Source organism: Mytilus californianus, unplaced genomic scaffold, assembly GCF_021869535.1.
Source record: "Mytilus californianus isolate M0D057914Y unplaced genomic scaffold, xbMytCali1.0.p SCAF_10, whole genome shotgun sequence".
Taxonomy (NCBI): domain Eukaryota; kingdom Metazoa; phylum Mollusca; class Bivalvia; order Mytilida; family Mytilidae; genus Mytilus; species Mytilus californianus.
The window spans coordinates 4,287,381-4,312,110 of NW_026262582.1; the positions used below are offsets into that span (position 1 = coordinate 4,287,381).

The 24,730-nt window shown below is 31.5% G+C and overlaps 1 protein-coding gene across 2 annotated transcripts in view; it reads right to left on the bottom strand.

Annotated features, from left to right (window-relative positions):
• Nucleotides 1-672: 672 nt before the first annotated feature.
• Nucleotides 673-24,730, bottom strand: part of LOC127717484 (cys-loop ligand-gated ion channel-like) — a 49,774-nt gene continuing 25,716 nt past the window's right edge. Inside the window, exons 2-9 of one of the 2 annotated variants that reach the window (XM_052223149.1) lie at nucleotides 12,494-12,622; nucleotides 10,650-10,844; nucleotides 9,402-9,659; nucleotides 7,949-8,104; nucleotides 6,291-6,464; nucleotides 5,568-5,615; nucleotides 3,908-3,997; nucleotides 673-1,503 (exon numbers count right to left, since the gene is read on the bottom strand). In XM_052223149.1, the coding sequence (XP_052079109.1) occupies nucleotides 1,474-1,503; nucleotides 3,908-3,997; nucleotides 5,568-5,615; nucleotides 6,291-6,464; nucleotides 7,949-8,104; nucleotides 9,402-9,659; nucleotides 10,650-10,844; nucleotides 12,494-12,622 (1,080 nt within the window). In that variant the 3' untranslated portion in view covers nucleotides 673-1,473. The remainder of the gene's footprint in view (nucleotides 1,504-3,907; nucleotides 3,998-5,567; nucleotides 5,616-6,290; nucleotides 6,465-7,948; nucleotides 8,105-9,401; nucleotides 9,660-10,649; nucleotides 10,845-12,493; nucleotides 12,623-24,730) is intronic. The other variant, XM_052223150.1, reaches the window with a different exon arrangement.

A 24,730-nucleotide genomic window follows, 5' to 3' on the forward strand; every position in this document is an offset into this window, starting at 1 on the left:
TATGAAGAATTGACCTCGATTTTTGAGTATATCAAACATCAAATATATTAAAAATAGTTCCTAGCTCCAAGCTAGAAAAAAAACTTTCAGTAGATTCATATCACCCCGTTGCAGATATGAAAACATTTTGTTTGTTTGGAAGTATATTACCCAGGATTATAATCTGACATCACTGGTCAGGAAAGTTTAGTAGTTTTAGTATTTCATATCTAAATGTTCTTCGTTATTTGGAGAACAGGTTGTTGATTGCATATCCTTGATTGTTTCTGTTGGATTTATTTCCAACCTTTATAGGCTCTGAATGATTTAGGCTTGACCCATGCATATGGTATATACATCGTTCAAGACTGTATGTAGATGCATTTTGGATATTTTTGTCGTTTAGTTGGTGCCTCGTTGGTTTATCCTACATCTCTTCTTATTCATATTTAATTCACTTTAATTTCTTTGACTGTGAAACCTGTCCCTTGAATTTTGAAAAGTATCATTGATGTAAAAATCTATACGTTTGCACCATTCTAAAATAATGTTTTTTCTTTAAAGAAGAGTGCAACGTTTGTCTTAAGCATTCCACCCATGTTGCACTTAATGTCTTCAACTCACGGGCATATATTTCGGAGGAAGATTGTACTGGAAACAATCTTAAACTTGGCAATAAATCAACCATGAAGGTTTCATGATAAAGAATAAGATTGACTTTATTTGATCATCTGATGCATATAAAAGACCAATCAGAAATTCATAACACCATCTCTGAAATGCTCTATTACATTAACAATATATTGACAACAATAATGCTCTTTTACAATAACTAATACGGTTAAAATTGTTTTTAAATTCTCATCTTCTACCTTTAGATTCGATTATATTTTTTGATTTTTTCTTTATTCAATTTTGGAGCATTCATGTCAAAAATTAAAATTATTGTAAACTTATTTGAAAAGAAGTTTGTGGGACATTTTAACCATTTCAATAAATCAGGGAGTACTGGTTTTGAGTTAATTCGGTAAGTATATCGATTTTTAACTGGTCTCTGTATATTGATCTGGTTTTAACTGGACTCGGTATAACCGTATATATATCTGGTTTCAACTTAACACGGAATAAAGATCTGGTTTTAATTGGAGTTGGTATATTAATCTAGTTTTAACTGCAATATGTATATTGATCTTGTTTTAACTGGAATCGCTATATAGATCTGGTATGCAGTTCTGGTTTTGACTTGACTCGGTATATGGATCTGGTTTTAACTGCAATCGGTATATGGATCAGAAATTAAATCTTAAACTTTGACTTGACATTTGTTCCAAAGCTTGACGATCATACGTTAGTTGTTGATAATAATTTGGTTAAAGCCAAAAACATATTCATTGCTTTCTCGATTGGTCAAGTAGTTTAAAGTAGTTCATCCTCTATTTCTTGTGTCATTGGATCCTCTGAGTTCATCACATTGTGTACAAACGACATCGCCATTCAAAATTTTGAGTTGAATAGAAGCCCTTCCTGAAAAACATAAACAATTTTATAATTTTGATAACAAGTGATTTTTTCAAGGGGTGGATTTTGTCAATTATTTTGCTGTGTATATTTTTCAAAAGTTACCTAACATTGTGAAAAGTGAGAATGCATGAATCATTTGAAAAGGGGGAAAGTGGTGTTAAGATACATTTTACATATAATTGTTTGTCTTGTCAAAATCATCAAAGCTTTATTTTGATATTATGAGTAGTTATTAATAAAAAACAGAAGTTCAATGTACTATAAAAAAATGCTGTCTTGAACTATATAAAACATAGATAAGACAAATCCTTAAAAACGTATTTTATCATGATACCAGTAATCACATTGTTTCGTAATAAGAATTCTTTATTTAAAAAAAAAATATTGATTGAGCATTACAAAAATAACAGACAGCTCAAAGTCAAAAGAAAAAAGATGAAAAGGCAAACACTAGTCCACAAAACATTAAAAAGAAGACTTAAATGAACACGAACACTTAGATAAAAATCTGATCTAGCCTCTATTGCTTCGGAAATGTAAGCACTAACTAAAACCGTCGCATTCCACATGACAAATACATCCAATAGTTATTTAATTCAATTATAAGTCATGATGTCAATAAAACGTTCGGAAAAATGACGCTTTCAGAAAAAGTGGACATTGTATTTTATGATATTTTATGTTTCGGTGTACTTTTGCAGGTTTCGCATTTTGTCTTTAAATTACATTGTTCTTGACAAAATATAAGAGCCTCGGTGGCCAAGTGGTCTAAGTCGTCGAACTAATATATCACTAGCCTGTGAACACTGATGTTGTGAGATCGAATCCCGCACGTGACAGGTGCACTCGACTACAATCTTAACTGACTAGGATTGTCACCTTTCCTACTGAAAGTCAGTGATTCTCTCCGGGCATTTCGGCTTCCTTCACTAATGAAAACTGACCGCCACGAAATAGCACAATAGTGTTGAAAGTGGTGTTAAACACCAATCAATCAATACATTGTCCTGACAAAATAAATATTGTTTTCCACATTCACATGTGATCATGTTGTACTATTAATAGAATATATATAGTAAATATATATAAACAAGTCTAAATGAAAACAACGTTCAAACCTATGATTGCGTTGGATAAAAACCGCAATTTGCATACGTGTGCATGCAAAACAAATTTCTTGGTAGAATGGTCTAAAAACAACACAAACAACATTTTCCAAAAGACCAAAAAAGTTTTAACAAAACACATTTGACTAGCAGGTCGAACAACGGATGTTCTTAAACCCTGCTCACTGCCAAATAAACGGATCACCAGATGTAACAAAATGGATCTTAATTATTAATTTAATACCAAACAGAAAACAATAAACTTGCGGGAAAGATGGTATACCGCAAACATGAGGTGCAAAAATTGGTACACCATATATATATATAATATATAGTAAATGAAGAAGACAAAAACAATTCGTGAACAACATAAACAATGAAATAGTGTTAGAGAACAAAAACAATCATAGAAAGTGAAAATCCTCGTCTAATTCTAAGTATGCAATGACATTGAAAAGAAGAAGAAACATGAGTTCGACTGTCTTATAAAAAACTTAGAAATTAGTTACCAATCTATCAGAGGAACTCATTCTATTTTGTTTAAACAAAGCCCTTCAATATCTGCAAAATTAAGTGTAAAGTTATGCAACTATGTATATTTTAATGTCGTTTTATAAAGTGTTGCCCTGAACCTATGCCCTCACAGTTACTTTGAACTCTTTTCTGACAATGTCAATCATTTCCTCAATGTGACGAAAACTAAAATTTTGAACAATTGATCAAATGTCTGGTCTTTTGTTCTGCAATTATTAGAGTTTTAACCAGGACCGCTGACTTCAGTTTGAAATTTTATATCTGCCCTCAGGAATCTGGAGGAATGAATCATTCTGCACAGTGAAAATACAAGACATTTCTCTTGTGAAGTGAGTGAATAGTAAAGTTAGAATAATATTTACAATATTCAAAACAATCATTACATAGATAACAAAAACTATGTGTACGTCTAAGTTAAATCAATCTTACAACTCACATAATCAAGAAAATATATCTACAGGTGAATGTTTGGTCTTCAATGATAGAAACGTAACTATTAAATTGATATCAAGCTCCAAATCAAGCCTAGAAAAATATGGAGTAAACCCCAGTATTATTGTCGTACACTAATGAAAATGTGCAATGTATGTTGACATTTAAATAATGTCATGTGTTCGTGCATGTTTCGGTTATATACCTTGGTAGGTATGTTTGAGTGTAATGTACATATGAACTTGCATTATTTGCAGCGCTTTGAACATTCAAATGTGCAATACATTTAGTGATTGAAACAATGTCACGTGGTCGTTCTTGTTTCAGTTACATACCTTGCTATGTATGTTTGAGTGTGATGAACTTGAAGTACTTGCATTACTAAGAGCATTCATAAGGAAGCTCTGTCCTGTTGGAGGATCCTCCTTTATAGGATACAATAGATACATTTAGATTTACAGTAGATAGCTATACACCTTATCGCTATTTGTCCGCGATTATGTGTAACATCACAAAGGTTCCAGTAAAATTTTGACGTCACATTTTGAAAAAGTCTGACGACACAAAGGAAAGAGATTGTTGTCTAACGTCGGTAGTCCAAGTGTTGCCGATTCTCAAGTAGAGATAAGGTCTATTGCGGTATTATATGATTTATCTTAAACATGAGTGACAATTTAAACGGTTTTATCTAGGGTGAATTTTGTTTTAATTTAAGAGGTTATTGATGGATTAAGAAAATTTATGTTAATGAGAGTTTAGTGCTAAAAAAAAATAGTATGAAAAGGCATTTTAAAACATCCCTGCCAAAAAAAACATTTTAAGGGTTTATGAACAAAATTGGGTTTCTGATTATTACAAAAAGAGAAATTAATGAAAAATGTTCCTAAATTAAAATCGAAATGCACAAAAATGCATTAAAGATGTTTAAAGACAGATACGACGCCGTCTAATCAGTCATATATAATTATCAGATGATTACTTGTACATTTTGTATGGTATAATACTGTTTACGAAAACACTCATGTGAACCTTATATGCCCGATATTCTAATTTGCCTGACTATAATTTTCCATGTAGTTTTCATAGGAATAATCCAGTAAACAAGTATATGGATTTAAGTTTACGGACACTTTTTTCATGTTGCTTTTAATGTTGCCTCCATGCTGATTTGTTTTTGGGGGACCGATATATACTTTTTAAACTTTTCGCATTTAAATTGCTTTTTTTAATAGATAAAAAAAAAACATATATAGGCGTCTAAAACTATTTAATCTTGCCTGAAGGAGTTGGAACCTGAATTTCTTAGTGATTTCTAAATTTGTCGACGGCAATTATCGACTTAAGTTATGCCTTCTTAAGTATTGACATAAGGATTATGTATAATGTACTTCTAATTGGAGATATGAAACATATTTCATATTTTACTTGTTTTTGGTCTTTTCTGATAATATATCAATTTAGAACAAGAATGTGTCCATAGTACACGGATGCCTAACTCGCACTATCATTTTCTATGTTCAGTGGACCGTGAAATTGGGGTCAAATTCTAAATTGACATTAAAATTAGAAAGATCATATCACAAGGAACATTTGTATTAAGTTTCAAGTTGATTCGACTCCAACTTCATCAAAAACTATCTTGACCAAAAACTGTAACCTAAAGCGGGACAGACGGACGAACTATCATAGGTGGGGCATTTAGAAAAAAAGAAGTTATCCGATGTTTAAATCCCATTTATCGATTAAAAAGATACTAACCATGGTAACAAATAAAAGTCTGAGGGAATCGCGTGAATTCTGCAACATGTGCGTCGACACGTGTCTCCTGCTATGCGTGCATCATCTGCCATGCGAATCCAAACACTGCCAAAGTGTCATGATCGGGAATGGAATACAATAGGTAAAACTACAGAAAACATTTATAACTTATGTATAAGTAAGGTCGCTTATCCGGGCGCCTGAATTGTGTATAAATAAATTATAAACAATACTAACCCTGTAATCCCTGTCTTTTTGTACCATTGTCCGTCGCTTTCGCCATGGCTGAAATACAAGAAAAATTATTTCAATGATTTTTTAAAAAATGCGGGTTACTTATTCTGTATTGAGATTGGGTCTTTCTGACATTTCCTTCTTAATATTTATATAAGATTCATAAATTGTGGATTGGAGTAAAATAAAAGATCTAAATTTAAACAATTAAAAGGATCGCACTTTATACTTTCTTTTTGTCATGTTTATGTATCAGAGCTTAATCCCAGTGACGGTTAAGTTTGAATTTGAAACGGTTATACGTTCTAATGTATAAAAATAAAAAGATGTGGTATGATTGTCAATATCACAACTCTCCACCATAGACCAAATGACATATATGAGCCTATCTTAAGTGAGGAACCTGTAATTCAGTGATTACCAATGATTGCTGTATGTCATATTTGCTTTTCATTTATTTTGTCATAAATCAGACCGTTGGTTTTTTCTTTGCAGTGCTTCACATTTTGTCATGTCGGGGTATTTCATAGCTGACTATACAGTATTAGTATTGCTCGTTGTTTTACAATGAACTTTAAGTTTCAGAGAAGTTTCTCACAATAACACTCATGGAAATATCTGAATATATAAGACGCTTTTTGATATTATGAAAAATCCAATAAGAAGAGAAGAATGTTCCAGTTAAAACATTCATAATCGATCTGTGTAATTTTCCAAAATACTTACAAATAAATATATCACAATTAAAAATCCAATATTATATATAAAGTATATCACAGCAAGGATTGACAAAACGTAAATTTCAACAATGTCACGTGACGCATCTGGTAGTGTGGTCACTATAGCATGCCAACAGCACACTACTGTCAACATTATCATAGCTGCCAACAAATATTTATCCTACAATTTAAAAAAAAAACAACTATCACTAATTTATTCATAAAAAAATCTGATTGGTAATGTTTTTAAAAAAATGTAATTAATGAACCTATCACATATTGTTCAGCCATTGTATATTGTTGAAAAAATGTATAATGGGCCCTAGATGTCGTTTTTTTTGTTGTTGTTGGTGTTTGGTTATCAGTAAACCCAGAATATTTGCTGTTAAACTTGGATATATTAATTTGTATTGTTCATAATTTAAGATTTGTTTTGTTATTTGTTTGTTCTGTGACTGAGAATCCAGAATCAATTTATTAAGTCTAATACTGTAATATCCATGTTTTATATTTATTACACACATTTGTTATATAGGAACAAACAATATTTGTCACACTGATTATACAGTTGAACAACATATAAAACGTAATCACAGATTAAAATGTTCGAGTTATGCTTCTTTGTAATACATAAAGACAGATGAAAATAACACTCTTTACGAAAGCTAAATATATCAGAACATGGCAGGTGTTTTTTGTCGGAGGATGTCTTGATCAGGACAAAATAGTTTTATAGGAGTTATTGTCCCTGATATGTAATAATGTAAGATTCACTTAAAAATTGATTACTTCAAACTGGTTCATGACAAATCAAGGATGTTTTTTCATAATAATGAAAGGCGTGTGACTTCAAAGGATCTATTTTTTGCATTTGCTTAATGACATAATACATAGAAACCAAAATTTTTTATTTAAATCAGAATAGAGTTACCTATCATTTGACACTTTAAGTGACATTGTGTATACCGGGAGGTGGAAGCAATCTCCCTTTATTCAAGCGAAAGTACAAAGAAACCATAACCATAGGAATCAGTGTAAATGAATCTATCATTTGAAACCTGGCGTGATTTTGAGTAAACTTGAAGCAGCTAATTATTTCCCTTATTTTTTACTATTATATTATTTAGTCGAAAATGCATTTTTCTATAGTTCTTTCTTATAACAACCGACACAACAAGACGAGATGATACATTCATATCGACGAGAGGCGAATAAACTTCAGCAAACAATACTAAATACATTTCGCTTTGGCCTATAACATGTATAAGATATTAGAGCTTTAAACAACACAGAGATGTTGACTTTCAGAACGCTGACATCATGTAGGCGATCAGTACCTATTTCTTTTGCTGATGTGTGCATGTACAATGCATATAAGAGTAATGATAATTTTGTCAAGTCTTACAGAATTTTGTTTTCTCTGAGTTATACCGGTGTGTATATAAATACAACTTGTCAGAGTTACGGAGTTTTTTTAATGAGATTGGTTGACCAAAAAAGAATCCATTTTTTACTGTTTCTTCGTGGGTTGTTTGTGTTCCCACTACATGTACTGCATCATACACTTAAAAATATTGACAATCTTAACAGTTTGTGATAGGGCATTACATTTAACAATAAAACTTTTGTCAAAAATAAAAGGGTTATAGTCCAGAATACACTTACCATATATGTCAAATACGATATTCTTGGTAAACTATTGTTTACAACTGATTTGAACGCTACAGCGGTCAGGATTAGAGTAAACGAAAGCTGCAGACGATTTTCTGGCTTTTCTTTTTGTACTGAGAATGTTGCGAAGGATAAGGTACAGATCAGGAACTGAAAAAAAATATGTTGTATAAAAATATAGGTATTGACTGAAATATAAAGTTTCATACATAAACACATAAATGCCAAATAAGTGAACGACGTTTCCAAACTATGACATAAGAATGAGTGTAGATTCACATGGCGGGTGATGCTTGCATAGAAGGACACACCCAATCTCATTCCTTTTGAAATTCTTAAAATTTTCTCAGTTTTTGTTTGTTATCTTGATTTGTCTGTTTAAAATGGATTTACGAGTCATTGGTAAACTATTTTTGCATAAAGACGTGATCGTGTCACTATTTCAATTGTGATTCGTCCTTTTTTGTGTAGAAATATATACGATTTAAACGTCAACTCGCGATGGTAGAATATTTGTCAAAAAAATACCTTGACAATGAATCACATTAAACTGTTTTCTCAAGAAATATGAACACAATTCAGTGGTTATCGTTTGTTGCTGTTTATGATATTTGTTTTTTCGTACATTATTTTGTATATAAATCAGGCCGTTAGTTTTCTCGTACAAATTGTTTTACATTTGTCATTTCGGGGCCTTTTATTGCTGACTATGCGGTATGGGTTGTGCCCATTGTTGAAGACCGTACGGTGACCTATAGCTGCTAACTTCTAAGTCATTTGGCCTTTGGTGGAGATTTGTGTCAATGACAATTATACCACATCTTCTTATTTTTATATATTCAAAATAGGTTTCTGTCTTTACTTTTAAAAAAATAGTTATGGTCCAATTGGTTGACATTGAAAAGAAAGTGTTTCCAAGATGACTGGGTGATATTAACTTTATTTGTTCTGTTTTCGCAATGGATGGGAGCCATTACCGAATGTATTACTTTTGACAAATCCACTGCAACTGAAGAAGAAACAGTTACTAACTTAAATGTTAAAGCAGGCGATTTACAATTATATGAAAAATTATGTATACATACATAGAAACCAAATTTTTTTATTTAAATCAGAATATAGTTACCTATCATTTGACACTTTACGTGACATTGTGTATACCGGGAGGTGGAAGCAATCTCCCTTCATTCAAGCGAAAGTACAAAGAAACCATAACTTTAGGAATCAGTGTCTTGTTACTAACTGAAAAATCATTTCCACGGAACAGTAATGGTCGTAACCGCTTTTTATTTCCTCTTTTAAGATACTTATCGGATTTTTTGTTACCAACACACATCTGAATATGTATGTCTTTGATTAAACGATATCCCGATTACTGTCTCGTCAATAGCGAGCTGTCCAGTTCCAAATATAACGAAATAAATTAGAATGAAATAAGAAAACTTACCGTAACCATAAATATATTCCACACAAAATAACCCGGTCTTCGAGCTGCTCTACACTTAACTGATAGAGCAGACCGTCTTATACTATTGTCCGCCTGATCTATCACTATATCTTTCCGAGAACATTCAGTGTGCATGTATAAAAACCACTCTTGTTCATCAACAAATGATTGTCTGTTAACCACATGGTGGTCGGTTTCATCTTCTATTAATTCCACTTCGTACGACGGTAACTCGGAAACTACCGTCACCGTCAGATCCTTAATGATAAAGAAACAAATAGATGTGAGATAATACTAAATTTATCATTTTATTTCCATAAAGCCCTAAAATGAAATTATATTTATATGGAGATAAAAGCATCGAAAAGACATTTGTCAGTTTTTTTAGCATTTGCTTTCGACGGGATAAAGACATAGTTAGATATTGTAAATAGCTGTAGTAATACATCAGCCGTTAAAAGTATTCACCATTTTCTAGCAAGACCCAAGAATCTTCCTAATCAGTCAATAGAAATACGATCATTGTCAGATTCGGGAGTTTCACTGAATTCAATAACTACTGTCTATTATATGTAGTTTAAATTACCAGTGCATGGTTCCGAATTTCTAAGTGAATGCCGCTTATTCTTCTGAATAAACGAAAACTTATCTCGCACAAAGTAACTTCAATGATATATTAACTAAAAAGCATACGTCGGTTTTAGTGTTTTTAGATCACAAGGATATGTCTTGTCAAATGTTGAATTACGAATGCACCAAAATATTGACAATTTATTCAAATACAAGGGGATACCCGTTTAATACTGAAAGTAATTAACACTCACGTACCATTATATTTACGTCAGATTTACATGTAATCTTGTCCAAGCAATCCCTGTTTTATTTTATTCTTATCTAGCATTTTGAATTTGAAAAATTTGTTGGCATTGAAAAAAAGCAAAGGAATATGAGAGATATTATATATAAGAACGCATTTTAATAAAGCCTGGTATCTTTGATGAATTTTAACATAAATAAAAGATGGATATTAAGGAAAAGACACAACTCAATATAGTCAACATCAAATTCTAGCGATTTTAATTTTTGTCTTTTCTAATTAACATGAATACAGTAAATGAAAAGACTTCTAGCTATAATCGTGGATGTGAAAACTAAATGACGGCGTCATTGCTATTCACTTCCCTTCCCCTTGATGTCAACAATTCTTGTCAAATGCTCATGATTAGGATGAAGATATATATTACCTACCTGCACATCAAAAGGGAAGTCGTCCAATTCTAGATTTTCCATGAACGTTCCTTTTATGACCCTTTTCTCTGATATATAAGCTTCCCCTTTATCATTATAGAGTATACGATACCGCATCTGCTCTTTAGGATCGCCGTATGAATTTTCTATATACAATTTCGGATTCCAGATCTTGGAGAAATCTACATTTTCTGCCTAAAAGTATGAATAACTAATATAATACACATTTAATCGTTTTTTTTTTTGTACATCATTATATTATATTCATCAAGTTTCATTACGTTGTGACATGAAATTACGGATACTAATTGATAAATTCAAGGATTGTATTTGGCAAATAAGAGATGTACCCCCTCATTCATTGCTCTGATTTTTTGTCCGAGTTTCACTATACTTTAAATCATTTTCAGTTATATCACCTCTTTGAAGTTTTTATAAGTTTTGGATTTTCTAATATTTCTGCCTCAAGCATCACTGAAGAGATAAATTGTCGAAATGCGCATCTGCGAATCTGGTGCAGTAAAAATGATACCTTTACATGTATTAATTATTAATTTGATAGTCGTCTAATTAGGGGCCTTTTGTTTATATACTTGATAATTTATATAAATGATTCAAAGCGGTTCGGGTATACATTCATAGGCACATTAGCAAACTACAATGTACCATAAGCATACCCTATCAAGACATCCGAGGATGTGGAATACTTTATCCTCTCTTCACGACAAATATGTAATGGTTCTAGAAAACAAAGCCTCAAACAATATTTTTGTTTTATAAACTTCATTATTAAGAATATTTAACTATGAATTCGCTAGCAGAAAGCTAGGCCTCCCACATATACCGCTTTATCATACAGGAACACAATGAGAAATTACACATCATTCGTTCTCTCCATTTGTATTAACATAAAAAGGACAATGAAAATCTCCGTAAACTGGACACCTTACTTTACAAAAATCCTTATTGAGAACGCTATCTATAAAAATAAGAAGATGTGGATTGGTTGCCAATGAGACAACTCACCACAAGAGACCAACTGACACAGAAATTAAAAAACTATAGGTCACCCTACGGCCTTCAACAATGAGTTAAACCCATACTGCATAGTCAGCTATATTTCGGCAGTATATTTAGAAAAGTCTTGATTATTTAACGAAAAAATATCATCAAGATAACTGTAAGTGTTGTTAAATTTATGAATTAAATGCAATTTAGACGGGTCTTAACTGAGTTTAGTCCGGTTTTTGAGATTTTCGACTATCATCTTTCTTTAGTATATACTAACAATCATTCTACGGTAAAGAATGGCCTTCAGAAATGTTGCGATGAAATATATATATATATCAATCACATGTGGATTCTTAAAAATTCTGAAGATTTACTCATAATCTTCAAAATTTATATACGTCGTTGTTCACTGCATATTTATATATTACAGATGTCCAGAATATATGTTCTATTGTTTGGACCCCTACTCAACCCATCCAAAACTGCCCTTATTAGTATCTTTCACTTTTGTCTTAAAGATAGATTTATTCGTGCCTATAATTCCGTGTAAATTGTTTGTTTCTAGCATGTACTGGATAAATCACAAAGTGCATGGAAATATAAAAGTAGAAACTAAGCAAGTCCATCTTATTATTTGTATTCTTAATTTATTTGCAGTGTGACTTATTTTTTCTATTCTTAAAATGTATTTTTATAAAACGAAGTATGCTTGTATTTCTATTAGCTACTATCAGCAATGTTAATTTCTTTTATCAAAAGTGGACAAATCGTTATAGCATTACTTAATACTTAATGTAAATAAAACTACAAATTTTATCTTTAAAAACACTTACCGACTTGTTTTGACCGTCTAGTGTAGGTTCCCGCCATTTTGCTTTTACGATAACGTCTGCCGTAAATTGCTCCTTCAAAGTGTCGATCTCACCAACTTTAAAAAATTGTACACAGATCTGTACTTTTGCCTGTAATGGGTTATTAGTCATTTTAATGAAATACCACATAAAATGGTTGTTGCAGACAACTTTTTTTGTAATAGCTTTGAGTGAACTCATTTTGCTCCTTTCGGAATACTCTAACTTTTTCATGAGCTGATGATATTTTATCAAATTTGTATTGCAAAATAATATAACAAGTTATGAATTGTCACTAATACACTGAAGCTTATCCTACACAGCAGGCACTACGTTGCATAATATCAATATTGGTATATTACTTCAATTATTAAACAAAAATAATCCGAACAAAGTTTTGTCACTTGTAAAGATCATTATGTTTCATACTCTCTATCTTATTTAGAGAGCAAAGTTTTTCGACATCTTTGTTAGTAAACAATTTTAAACAAAAATAATCCATATGTCCATTACGCTGTAATATGTTTCCTATCCATGTCAATTAAGACTGACATTTCAGTCGGATTATGGACCGTTGTGCAATAAAAAAGCTTGAATGTAAAATCCATTAGATAGACATACTTCTAGACATTATTTCCAAATCGCTCTAAAATATTAAAAGCTTTAATATGGTATGGGTAAACATAGTGTGCAATGTAGCAACAGGAAAACAATACGCCAATTAAAAAAGTCCCAAAAGGGCAACTTCAATAGCGACAAACAGTACACGGGAGACAACCCATTATAAATATTCTATTATGACAGTCAGGATTCTTATACAAGAATAAATATCTGAGCTGCATTAAATACCACACACATGTCATAAACATCAAATGCTTTTACCAGTCTTATCATCGTAATGGAATATTAACACGTTCTGAAAAGTCACATGTAATTTGTAAAGTTACATTGTGTGTGGATAACTGCAATGGCTGCGGTAAAACATCCCCACCCACCTTATATTAAACCCGGTTTTTAAAACACATCTGTACCCCTTATAAGGTACAAAAAGAGAGGCGAAGGATACCAAAAGCACATTCAAACTCATAGGTCGAAAACTGACAACGCCATGGTTAAAAAAGAAAAAAGACAAACAGACAAACAACAGTACACAAAACAAAACAGAGAAAACCAAAGACTGAGCAAAACGAACCCCACCAAAAACTAGGGGTGATCTTAGGTGTTCTGGAAGGATAAGCAGATCCTGCTCCACATGTGGCATCCGTCGTGTACAATTTGTACAAAAGGTTATTTTTCAACTTTTTTTTTTCTATTCACACAGGTATCTTTAATATTTTTTTAATAAAGAATACTAATACTGGCTTCTCCTGTATCAGTGAATATATTTTGAACCGAAACGGTCATTTTAATCTAAACCAATGAACGCGACTGAACAATAGATAAAAAAATAATGTTCAGTCTTTTAATATTTTTTAAGATTTGTCTAGTTTGCGGAGATAAGACGCAACAGTAGTTTACTGATTTTCAAATTTCGCAATACCATTTAGATTAAAAAATCTAAAATAAAACAACCGAGGTAATCGCATCAACTCGAAAAGGAGTCAGACTTTGCGTCTACCGCGAAAGCGTCTCCTGTTATGAATCACCCGCCACTGGATTCTATACTTAGTCAAAATGTTACGAGAAGGAATAGCACATGACTTGTAAATTAACAGTTCAGACGGCATTTCAGTTCTGTTTATGATTTTTCTTACAGTCTATTAAGATAAGGCCATTGTATATTTGAAACGTAAATAAAACAAAATAATTTCTGAAAAGTCAGTAAACAAAACTTGACTGACTGCAAGGACAATGTCTTAACATTAATAATTTTTTTCACCACGAAAATATTTAAAAATAAATTATTAAACTCTAACACAACGTTAAGAGTCTACTGATATTCAAATGTTAGGATTGCTGCTATGACTAATTCACACACAAAAAATGGGGGAAGGGTAGGGGAGGGTGGTCAATTGAAAACCATATGTCGTAAATAAAGTAGACAGCACCATGGCCAAAAACGAAAAGACCTGTTGCCAATCAACAATAACAAAACATTACACAGAAATCTAAGAAACACAAATCCAACAAAAAAATATCATCTACTGTATCACTAGCCTTTTCGTTCACATAAGAGGACGAAAATTTCATTTTCTGAGGGGAGGGATAAGCAGGACGATTTTAGAAATGAATAACATGGCCTGATAAGAACTAAAAATAAATAACTTTCCACAAGACAGGATGAAAATGATCAACACTAACGTTGTGAGTTCGAACTCCGCACACGGCAGATGCGTTCGACTCCAATTTATATTGACTAGGTTTGTCAGTTTTTCCTGCCTAAGGTCGTTGATCCTCTTCGACTTCCTTCACAAATAAAAACCAGACACGATATAGCCAATAGTGCTGAAAGTGGCGTTAAACACCAACAATCAATCTTGTTTATCAACAAAGTTAGAGGTAAAGTTTGGAAGAGGTTTGAATAAAGCTGTCAATAGCTTTTGGAAACGTAATTTTCTGTTGGTAATTTTTTACGTTGTTCGTGTTGTTCGTGTTGTTTTGTTCTTTTTGTATAAATAAATGTATTCATATGCAATCTTCCCTATTAAGACATTGTGAATTATTTATATTCGGTTTATAGGGTACATATAAACTAGAAAAAATCAAATGGCATACTAGACACTTTACAAATATAATAAGGTAAAACTGTTTTAATTCCTATTCTTAATGTTCCTTTCTTCTGGTATTTTCTTCAATCTGAAGATTTGTGAAAGGGGGTCATCTCTACTAATAAACACCATTTTCAGAATGGATGGGTTTTAACTCAATAAAAATCATAGGCTCACGTTAAGTCAATCGCAACATTTGTATTGTTCATTGCTAAGATAAATCAATCTTTATAATATAAATCCAAACACAAAGTTAAAGATATTGAAAATTGTTTCCCGTGTAAAAAGATGGCCTCTTGCCCCTAAGCTTTCAACATATATTTCCTTGACAGACATGTGGGTTTTGATTGTCCCGAAGGTATCTTCAGCTGCCATTGAATCACTAATTGACATTCTGCTTAATAAGATTATTTTACATAAATATTTATTATGTATCATCTTCATACATTTAATAAAAACAATTTTACCAAAAATATATTTCAATTAATGCATTGATTTTTTTTGTTTTTGAACAACAACATTCCACAACATGTAGGAAATAACGAATATTGTTTATTACATAAGTAAATAATATCATTATTGATAACTGTATAATTGAGTACGAATGATCTGTAATCCCCCTGACAACATAACTATGATGAAAAGGTTTGGAATTGTCAGTAATTTCCCTTGTGATTGACTACGAAATAACGGAAATTTGCATTTTCTTCTATGTGTAATGCTCATGGGTACTTTATTTGGACAAATATGCACCATAAATTTGATAGGCTATCATAAATGTGTTTTATTGTTACGATATTTGAAGTCGATGAAATACAAAAGATTAGTAGATAGCAAATTCTATAAAACAACACACAAATTAAGAAAACTAAAAGAAGTATTTATAAAAATCAAACGGTTACAAAATTAAAAGCATGGCTGATCAATTCACTTCAACCGAAAAAAGGTTCAAAGTTGCAGTCAAAATCGAGTAAAAAGATGGTAGGGGAATTTTTAAGTTTAAACTTCTGATAATAGTAGAAGAGAGTACAAAACCATAGGCGTTCCTCACGCGTCTAAACTTGGTCAATTCTGTTTCTTCATCTGGGTATAGAGAGTAGCGGATTCACCCAAAGATTACCGATTGAGTTGTCTCTCAAGACCCAAGACAGTTTATCACCTGGACACACTGTTTAGATTCCATACTTCAAAATGCCGCAAATTGGCAGGGAAACGGAAAGGGAACTATCTGATCGTGGGTCTAACCGACAACCTAAAGATATCGATGCAAACACGAAATCTGGTAGGGTTGGGAGCTTGTCAAGAATTTCTATAATTGCAAATATAGATATAACAGACATGATATCTTTTTTGTATGGCACCAGCATATATTTATTTCTCTTAAAATCCATTTTTGAAAAGCAATAGATTTTAAGAATTCAAATTAATTAATTCTTTATGTACAAAAACGTGCCATTAATCTTCTGTAAATTTATCAATTTCTTTATTATTCACACATGCAGAATTTTTTCAAATTTATCAATGAGCAAAAACAAAATCCACAACCGCAACATTTTGAAGTTCATGAATGATTTGCATTCATGAATACAACCCTATGATTTGACGTCACATATTTATTTCTTGTTCATAAATGCATGTTGGAATATTTGAAAAGCTAACATAAAGCATATTCTTAAAATAGATAAAGGTCAAGGCTTTATTAGATTCAACAGTTAGTTATTGATATAATTAATCAAAAGCACCTCCAAATCAGCAGTTACCAGGTAATTTGATTTCAACAGTTTCTATTCCCCGTTCTTGTTACAAATGTAAAGCAGAAATAATCTCTTGACATCATGACCTAAAGAGCTGGCATTTGTAAAACTTGAATTAAAGTTGATGAATACAGTATCGTGTTGTATGTGTTCAAAGCACTTTGTATGTATACTAGGGTTACCGTGATCTACCGATCGATGCAAACCATGTTGCAACAATTTCCAGGGGCCTGGGGAGAGAATGAAACCAATGTAATGTATGCAGTATCCAAAGAAGATTAAGGACATCTGATATTTTTGTATGGGTTTAATTTTTTAGTTTATATTTTACTACTTCTACTACTACTACTGCTACTAATTATAATAATTACTTTAATGTTTAAAAGAGAGACGGAAGATACCAAAGGGATATTCAAACTCATATGTCGAACACAAACTGACAATTTCGGCAAAAAGATCGCGAAAAATGACGAAAAGACAAACAAAAGTACATAAACATAGAAACCTGGATACTGTGCAACATGAACCTCACCTAAAACCGGGGGTGATCTCTTGTGCTCCAAAAAGGTAAACCTTATCATAACACTAACCATGATAAATGTGTCCGGTAAAACACCGTATTGTATATGTAAAAGGTTTAGGATACCTTTTCTTTTCTTTGACTTGAATTGAATCCACGTGCTACTACGAGGCATTTTCGAAACAGCGTCTTCACAGACACTTATACCGACACCGATACCTACACTGACTACAAAAATGAAGGGACCGTAACAAAATTTCAAAATATACTCAATGAATAACCTCGTAAAACTTGGTTGCAGAGGTAAAAATATATTTTGTACTTTGTCTCATATTATAATTTTGTATTGGAATCGGAGCTAAAAACACCGAATGCTCTCATCAGCTTAAGATTATGTTAAGCAGAGACATACCATATGTCTCTCTTTTAAATAATGCATTTGTGATATTCCATCTGTTTTGTTAATTGTCTCCGTTTGCAACCCTTTAAACGGAATACAGTGTTACGTTAGAGTATACAATTGGCGAATTAAGTTGTTAGAAAGCATTCAGAACACAGTGGAGACACGCTATGAACACATTTTCTACTATTAGTGATAGTTGTGCAGGCTTAGTTTATCGTCGACGTCAACTATTATCAGGCCCCTCTGTCATAAAACTTCCCTCAGTACTCGGAGTACAAAATTTGTGCTTGAAACACCAAATCCAGTATTTTGATTGGTTGATTTCTGAGTCTGAGTACAATAATCGTGCTCGAAAGTTTTATGACCGCAAGGCCAGATCTTCTAAATAAAGTATCTTATTTCTGTGAAGCAAGCATATATCAAATTTGTGAAAATCAACGGGTCTTAGGATTTGTAATGAACGTTTCCGTGACTCAAGTTAAGAATTTACATTTAAAAAATAAAAATTGTTGTATTGTAAAATTTCACACACACATAAAAAAAAACCCAAAAGTAAAAACTAATTTTTCCAAAATTAAAAACCAAAAAAGAAAAAAAGAAAAAAATATATTAAAGATATATTTGAAAACGCGCATCAACATCGGTGTTATAATGTGAAGTGGAAGTTCTTCATAAGTGTTTTCAATTTTACACCCGAGTATGAAAATTAGTACATGTAGTAAAAGAACACTTCATCAGAAATGAATTCGTGTTCTTGGTGTAATAAGGGGTGTACGGAATTTCACAATGCATTTTCAACACCGGTGTAAAATTCCATAAACCCCTGATTACACCAACATACAATGTAACTATAAAAATATCAGCTATAAATTTATACGTCACGCTGTAATATGCTTTACACGTTCCTGCGTCTGTTTATATTTCTACTTATTTACACAAAGCCCCCCTTTTTTATTTACAAAGTACAATATTACGATCAGTCAATTTGCAGCTACTGAACAGACCCGATAAAGTAGCAAATCATTCAAAATAAATGTTTTATACAGTATTTCAAATGTTGATTAGAAAACATATAATATAAATGCTTGTGGTCGCTGTACATATTGAGATGACCCCTTCTCTAAAAGGTTACCTGTCTTCATAGGTATGTGTGTAAGCGTCAGTATCTAACAGTTTTCGAAAATGTCTACAACTATTAGTACTTCTACTATAAGAGATTAGATAACTGACGGGCTCGGAGTTCAAACATGAGTAAGACTACAAACCATACAGGGAAGCTAACGGGGTGATCTCAAAATCATTTGAACGCTTATTAATTTGACCGTGCTCAATCGTTGCCTGGTGACAGAACAAAACCAATTATCAAATTATCGTTTTCTTTTTCTTTTCGCTGAAGGATACGCGTTTACGGTCGATAACAGATTTGTTTAGAATTCTAAAATTTTCTCAACAACTATTTTTGCTCCTGTTATCTGATAACGTTCCTTTCTTCAGCGATGAATTATTTGAAAGGGAATTGAAAAATACTATTTTTTTTCTTATTTCATTTTGTTGTTGTTGTTGGGGGGGGGGGGATTTTTCCCCCTGTGTATAGTCTTTCAGGAGAATATAAACATTTTCAATTGAATGATTTCTTTTTTTTATTAACAGTAATTCCAATCATCATTCAATTTCAGTAGGCGTTGTCTGACTTTGATGTGTACAAAAATAAGAACCATACGAGGCTTCTTTTTTCAAATAGACACTTCTACAAGATCATGCATCATTTACATTTCAGCTATTTGGTTCGCAGCAGCCTTTTTGATATGTTATCGACGAATCAATTGAAAGAGTGTCTAATGTTACTCAAATAATTAAAACTTCACATGACCAAGAAGAAGTGTTAAAATTCTGCATTTGTACTCCCCTTAATATGTTCTATTAAAAAACGTACATAAGACGTCAGAACTGTAGGCAGAAACGTAAATGAACAAATATATCATTATTTCGAATTTCATATATTAATTAACAACTCACAACTTCTTGTATTACTACAAAGAACATATTGAAAGAAACCCAAAATAATATTAAACACTTTGTTTTAATTACACTGAACATGAATGAATTGTTTATGTATGGTTTCATTATCGTAATATGTTGTGTTTATTACTTGAATCGATGCCATTCTGATAATGCTTTCGTTTTATGGGATTATATATATACCACGTTTTTAAGCGTCAATTAATTTTTTTTTTACATTATATCATATATTTGATATCTTTGTCAGAAGAATATCAAAACCAAACCAAACCGTACGTTTATAAAGGTAATAATGAAACCAGATAATAAAGTAGCTCAAAGCAGATAACTATTTCATATCAATTATATCCAGTCAAAAACTAGTTTAAGGAATTCCATTGTAATGAAATGAAAACAATATACCACTTTCATTGTTTTGAATGAATTTTTTTCAAATTTATCAATGAGCAAAATCAAAAATTCGCAACATTTTGAAGCTTAGGAATGATTTGGATTTGTTATTACCACCTTATGATTTTACGTCACATATATATTTCTTGTGCATAAATATAGCTAAATGCATGTTTGAATATTTCAAAACTTATTTAAAGCATATTCCTGAATTAAAGATAAAGGTAAACGCTTTGATAGAATCAACAGTTAGTTATTGATATATTTGATCAAAAGCACCTGCAAATCAGCAGTTAACAGGTAATTTGATTTTAACTGAATATTTTCCTCTTTCTTGTTGCAAATGTAAAGCACTAAGAATCTTTGATATCATGACCTAAAGGGCATTTGTAAAAAAATAAATTCTAGTTAATGCATACAGTATCGTGTATGCATGCCGTATGTATGTTCAAAATACCTTGTATGTATATTGGGGTTACCGTTATCTAATTATCGACATTAACCATGTTGCAACGAATTCCAGGGGTCTAGGAAGAGAATAAAACCAATGTAATGTCAACAGTATAAATGGAAGGTTAAGGGCATCTGATATGTTTGTCTGGTTTGAAATTGTAGTTTACATTTTGTTACTACTACTACTACAACAACTACTACTATTACTACTATACCTGCTATTATAATAGTAACGTTAATGTTAATGTTAATATTAAAGTAAAACAAAATGTATGATACTATGGCCAATTTCTGTGCATAAGAAACAGATAACATAGACTCTAAACAATGAGAAAGGGTTAACAAACGTATTTTTAAAAACCAAATCCAAGTAGTATTTTACTACATAAATTATAATGCCCATGCATACTAATGACATACCACACATATTTATGCATAATTTATCAAACGGTTTACTTTTGAGAATGTTTCCACGTCAATTTACAATTTTACTAATAAAAACCATTGATCAAGACCTCTTTTCGCTCAGTTTAAACTTTTTATGATCAAAATGAAACGAATGTAAACCAATTTATGAGAACAAATGTTAAATGTTGCATTTTTACTCCCCTTAATCTGTTTTATTAAAAAACGAACAAATGACGTCAAAACTATAGAAAGAAAAAATAAATAAACACATATATCATTATTTCGTATTTCATATATCAATTAACAACTCACAACCTCTTGTTTTAATACAAAGAACATATTGAAAGAAACCAAAATAATATTAAACACTTTGTTTTAATTACACTGAACATGAATGAATTGTTTATGTATGGTTTCATTATCGTAATATGTTGTGTTTATTACTTGAATCGATGCCATTCTGATAATGCTTTCGTTTTTATGGGATTATATATATACCACGTTTTGAAGCATCAATTATTTTTTATCACATTATCTTATATATTTAATACATTTGTCAGAAGAATATCAAAACCAAACTAAACCGTACGTATATAAAGATAATAATGAAAAGAGATGATAAAGTAATTCAAAGCAGAGAAATAGTTCATATAAATTATATCCAGTCAGAAGTTAGTTGAATAATCCACTGTCATTGTTGTCAACCATGTCAACCTAAATGAAAAAAAAACCGTGCTTTATTGAACTGGGTTTTAAAGATAGAACAACTTATACCCGAGGATCCCTTATCTTTATCGTATACAGAACGATTTAAAAGTATAAATGTTTAATGATAAAAGAGAATCAAAGAAATGTGTTCCATTTTAAGAATCAGACTGATGATGCTGCGTACAGATGTTCTTGAATAAAAAATAGGGTACAAAAAAGCGATAAAAACGTACTCGTATTGTAATATATGGATTGTCCAGAAGAAAATAACTAGGTCTGTCTTATTTGAGAAATATATATGTTCAAAATTCTAAACGACCGGAGACGCATGCAGGCAGAGTACCGAGATTGTTTACCAGTCTGCAGACTTGACATATATAATTTTAGTACGCGCATAACAAGTGAATAATTGCATCCTGATATTTGCCTCGTTATAGTGTTTTTATGTTTTAACTGTATTTTTTGTCATGGACGTTCTCCATTTTTATTTTCATTGACAGAAAGGCTAAGTTTTGTTTCATTTTCTACTCTGCATCATATTCGAATAAATACGGTCGTCAAAACATTTGTCCTGCAAAATATGTCCTATTGATGCGCTCACATGTTAGAACCGTCTGTTTGGTATAAAATTGATTAATGTATGATAACAATTTCGGTTTCTGAAATAAACGTTATCAGCTGCATTCATGGTTAAACGTTTGGAAAGCTGATTGCGCAAATACAGTTAAAACATAAAAACAACAAGGATCTCCATAAAAGCAATATTGTCGAACATCAACTTTGTCTAAGGAAGTAACAGCCTCAGTTATAATATAACAATTGAAATAATTGAAATCAAAATACAACATTGCTAACAAAATTGTCCTCTTACTGCTTGAAAGGTTGAAAGGTTGAAACAAATATAATTTGCTAACATTTCTGAAAGGAAATGCAACACAGATTAACTGCGAGTATTATGAATACCGCCTCTTCTCCCCTGGATGCCACATAAATATAACATTGAAATTCTATTTTCATTATTATTTAAATTGTAGCATATGATAGGTATGACAGGTAAATTAATGCTGTAAACAACAAACGTTTTACTGTAAAGATAAAAATCATAATAAATTATGTACATCATCTAGGAATTGCAATTTTTTTTAAAGTAAGATACCTTACACTATTTGCAATTATTGTCATGTGTATTAATCATTGAATAATCAATTACATTGTACAATAAGACAGCATTGCAAATTTCAAATATATATATGGAATGTAATGAATGGAATGCGCATTACAGAAAAGCTTCCTGACAAAGATAAAATCCACCTAATGATTAGTCTTGAGTTAGGTTCGTGAAGCTTTGTTTCCCTCCTATCCTCCCCCTTTTTACTCTGGTTTGTAGTTTCCTGATTTTGACCATTCATTTGTCTGTCTTTCATATACTATAACCTTCATGGTTTTTTCGTCTTCTGTTTTTGTAATATGATGATAATGGTTTACATATTCTTTTGAATAATATCTCACAATATCTCGTGGGTAATGATTTAAATCAAAACTTGTATGTTTCAACGAAAATAGACTTCAAATGAAACGTTAAAACCATAACACCACCAGACATTTATCATTACGTTTGTACTTGCTTGTAAAGGATTATCAATGTATTAGAAACCAGGCTGCCACAAAGCATATGATGATGAAATGGACTGATATAATTAGGTTTTGTTTGTCCTCATCTTGACCTAATTGATAATTATTGATGTAGATCTCTATGAAATATATGTATATATAACACAACTGACTGACATTATCATGATCATATCTAGTATAAGTTATACATATTGTGCTAAAATACTACTTGACCTGCTTTGCATTTAACATGATTAAGCAAGACGTGATGGAAACAATGAAAATTGTAATTATAACATACCATTCAGACTCTTTCTAAAATGTAGTAACCTAATTTTAACAAAGGAATTACATGAATACCCTCCCTTGCTAACCTCTTACACCCCAACCCCCTACCCCCCACAAAAAGGGGAAAAAAAGGGAAAAACACTAAAAATGATTATTCGTACATAAAGTCAAATTGTTTCTTTTGACTATTATAGGTTGTGATAAGAATGTTAATTTTTATTTCTTCATTTGTGTCATGCTGAGCTATTCACCTGATGATGAAAAATATATGCATTTATTTCTAGAAACTCAGTTGATCTCAATATGACGGATGTAACATAATTTTCTAATTTTAATTCAAGCTTTAAATACATTGAATCAGTATGATACCGATTTTTGCGGGTTCCATAGGTGTAAGCTGGACTAGAATTTCCGTTTTAACAATTAAAAACATAATTTGCATCGAATATCTTTTATCAACTTAAAAAATACAAAATTGTTTTCTTGAAATTGCAAATTTCGTGATGAACAACCGGCATTGGGGAGTACGGAAATTAATTAATCCATCGAATATTTTTCTTCGAAAGTATTAACAGTTGTCTTTCCTAACTGTTTATACATGCTACATACATTATGGAGGGTCTTGAAGGGGTTTACAGAATAGAGAACAATGGTAACAAAAATATAATGAAAAGAGAAACAAAATAGCAGAAAAAAATAAAGAATAGAGAATAATGTAGTGCACAAGAAGAAAGAAAAACTGTGGAAAATAAATAAATTAGGTAATCCAATACTGATTACAGAAATGAATGATGAACAAAATAAAGAATTCATATAATTGCAGAAAAAAATAATAGTAAAATCATTTTCATGAAAATTTGAAAGAAGAAGCGTTATATCTAAAGATGATTAAGAAAAATGCCGTTAACATGTACAGTAACCAATGACCGCTCACAATGACCCGCATTACCGTTGTCA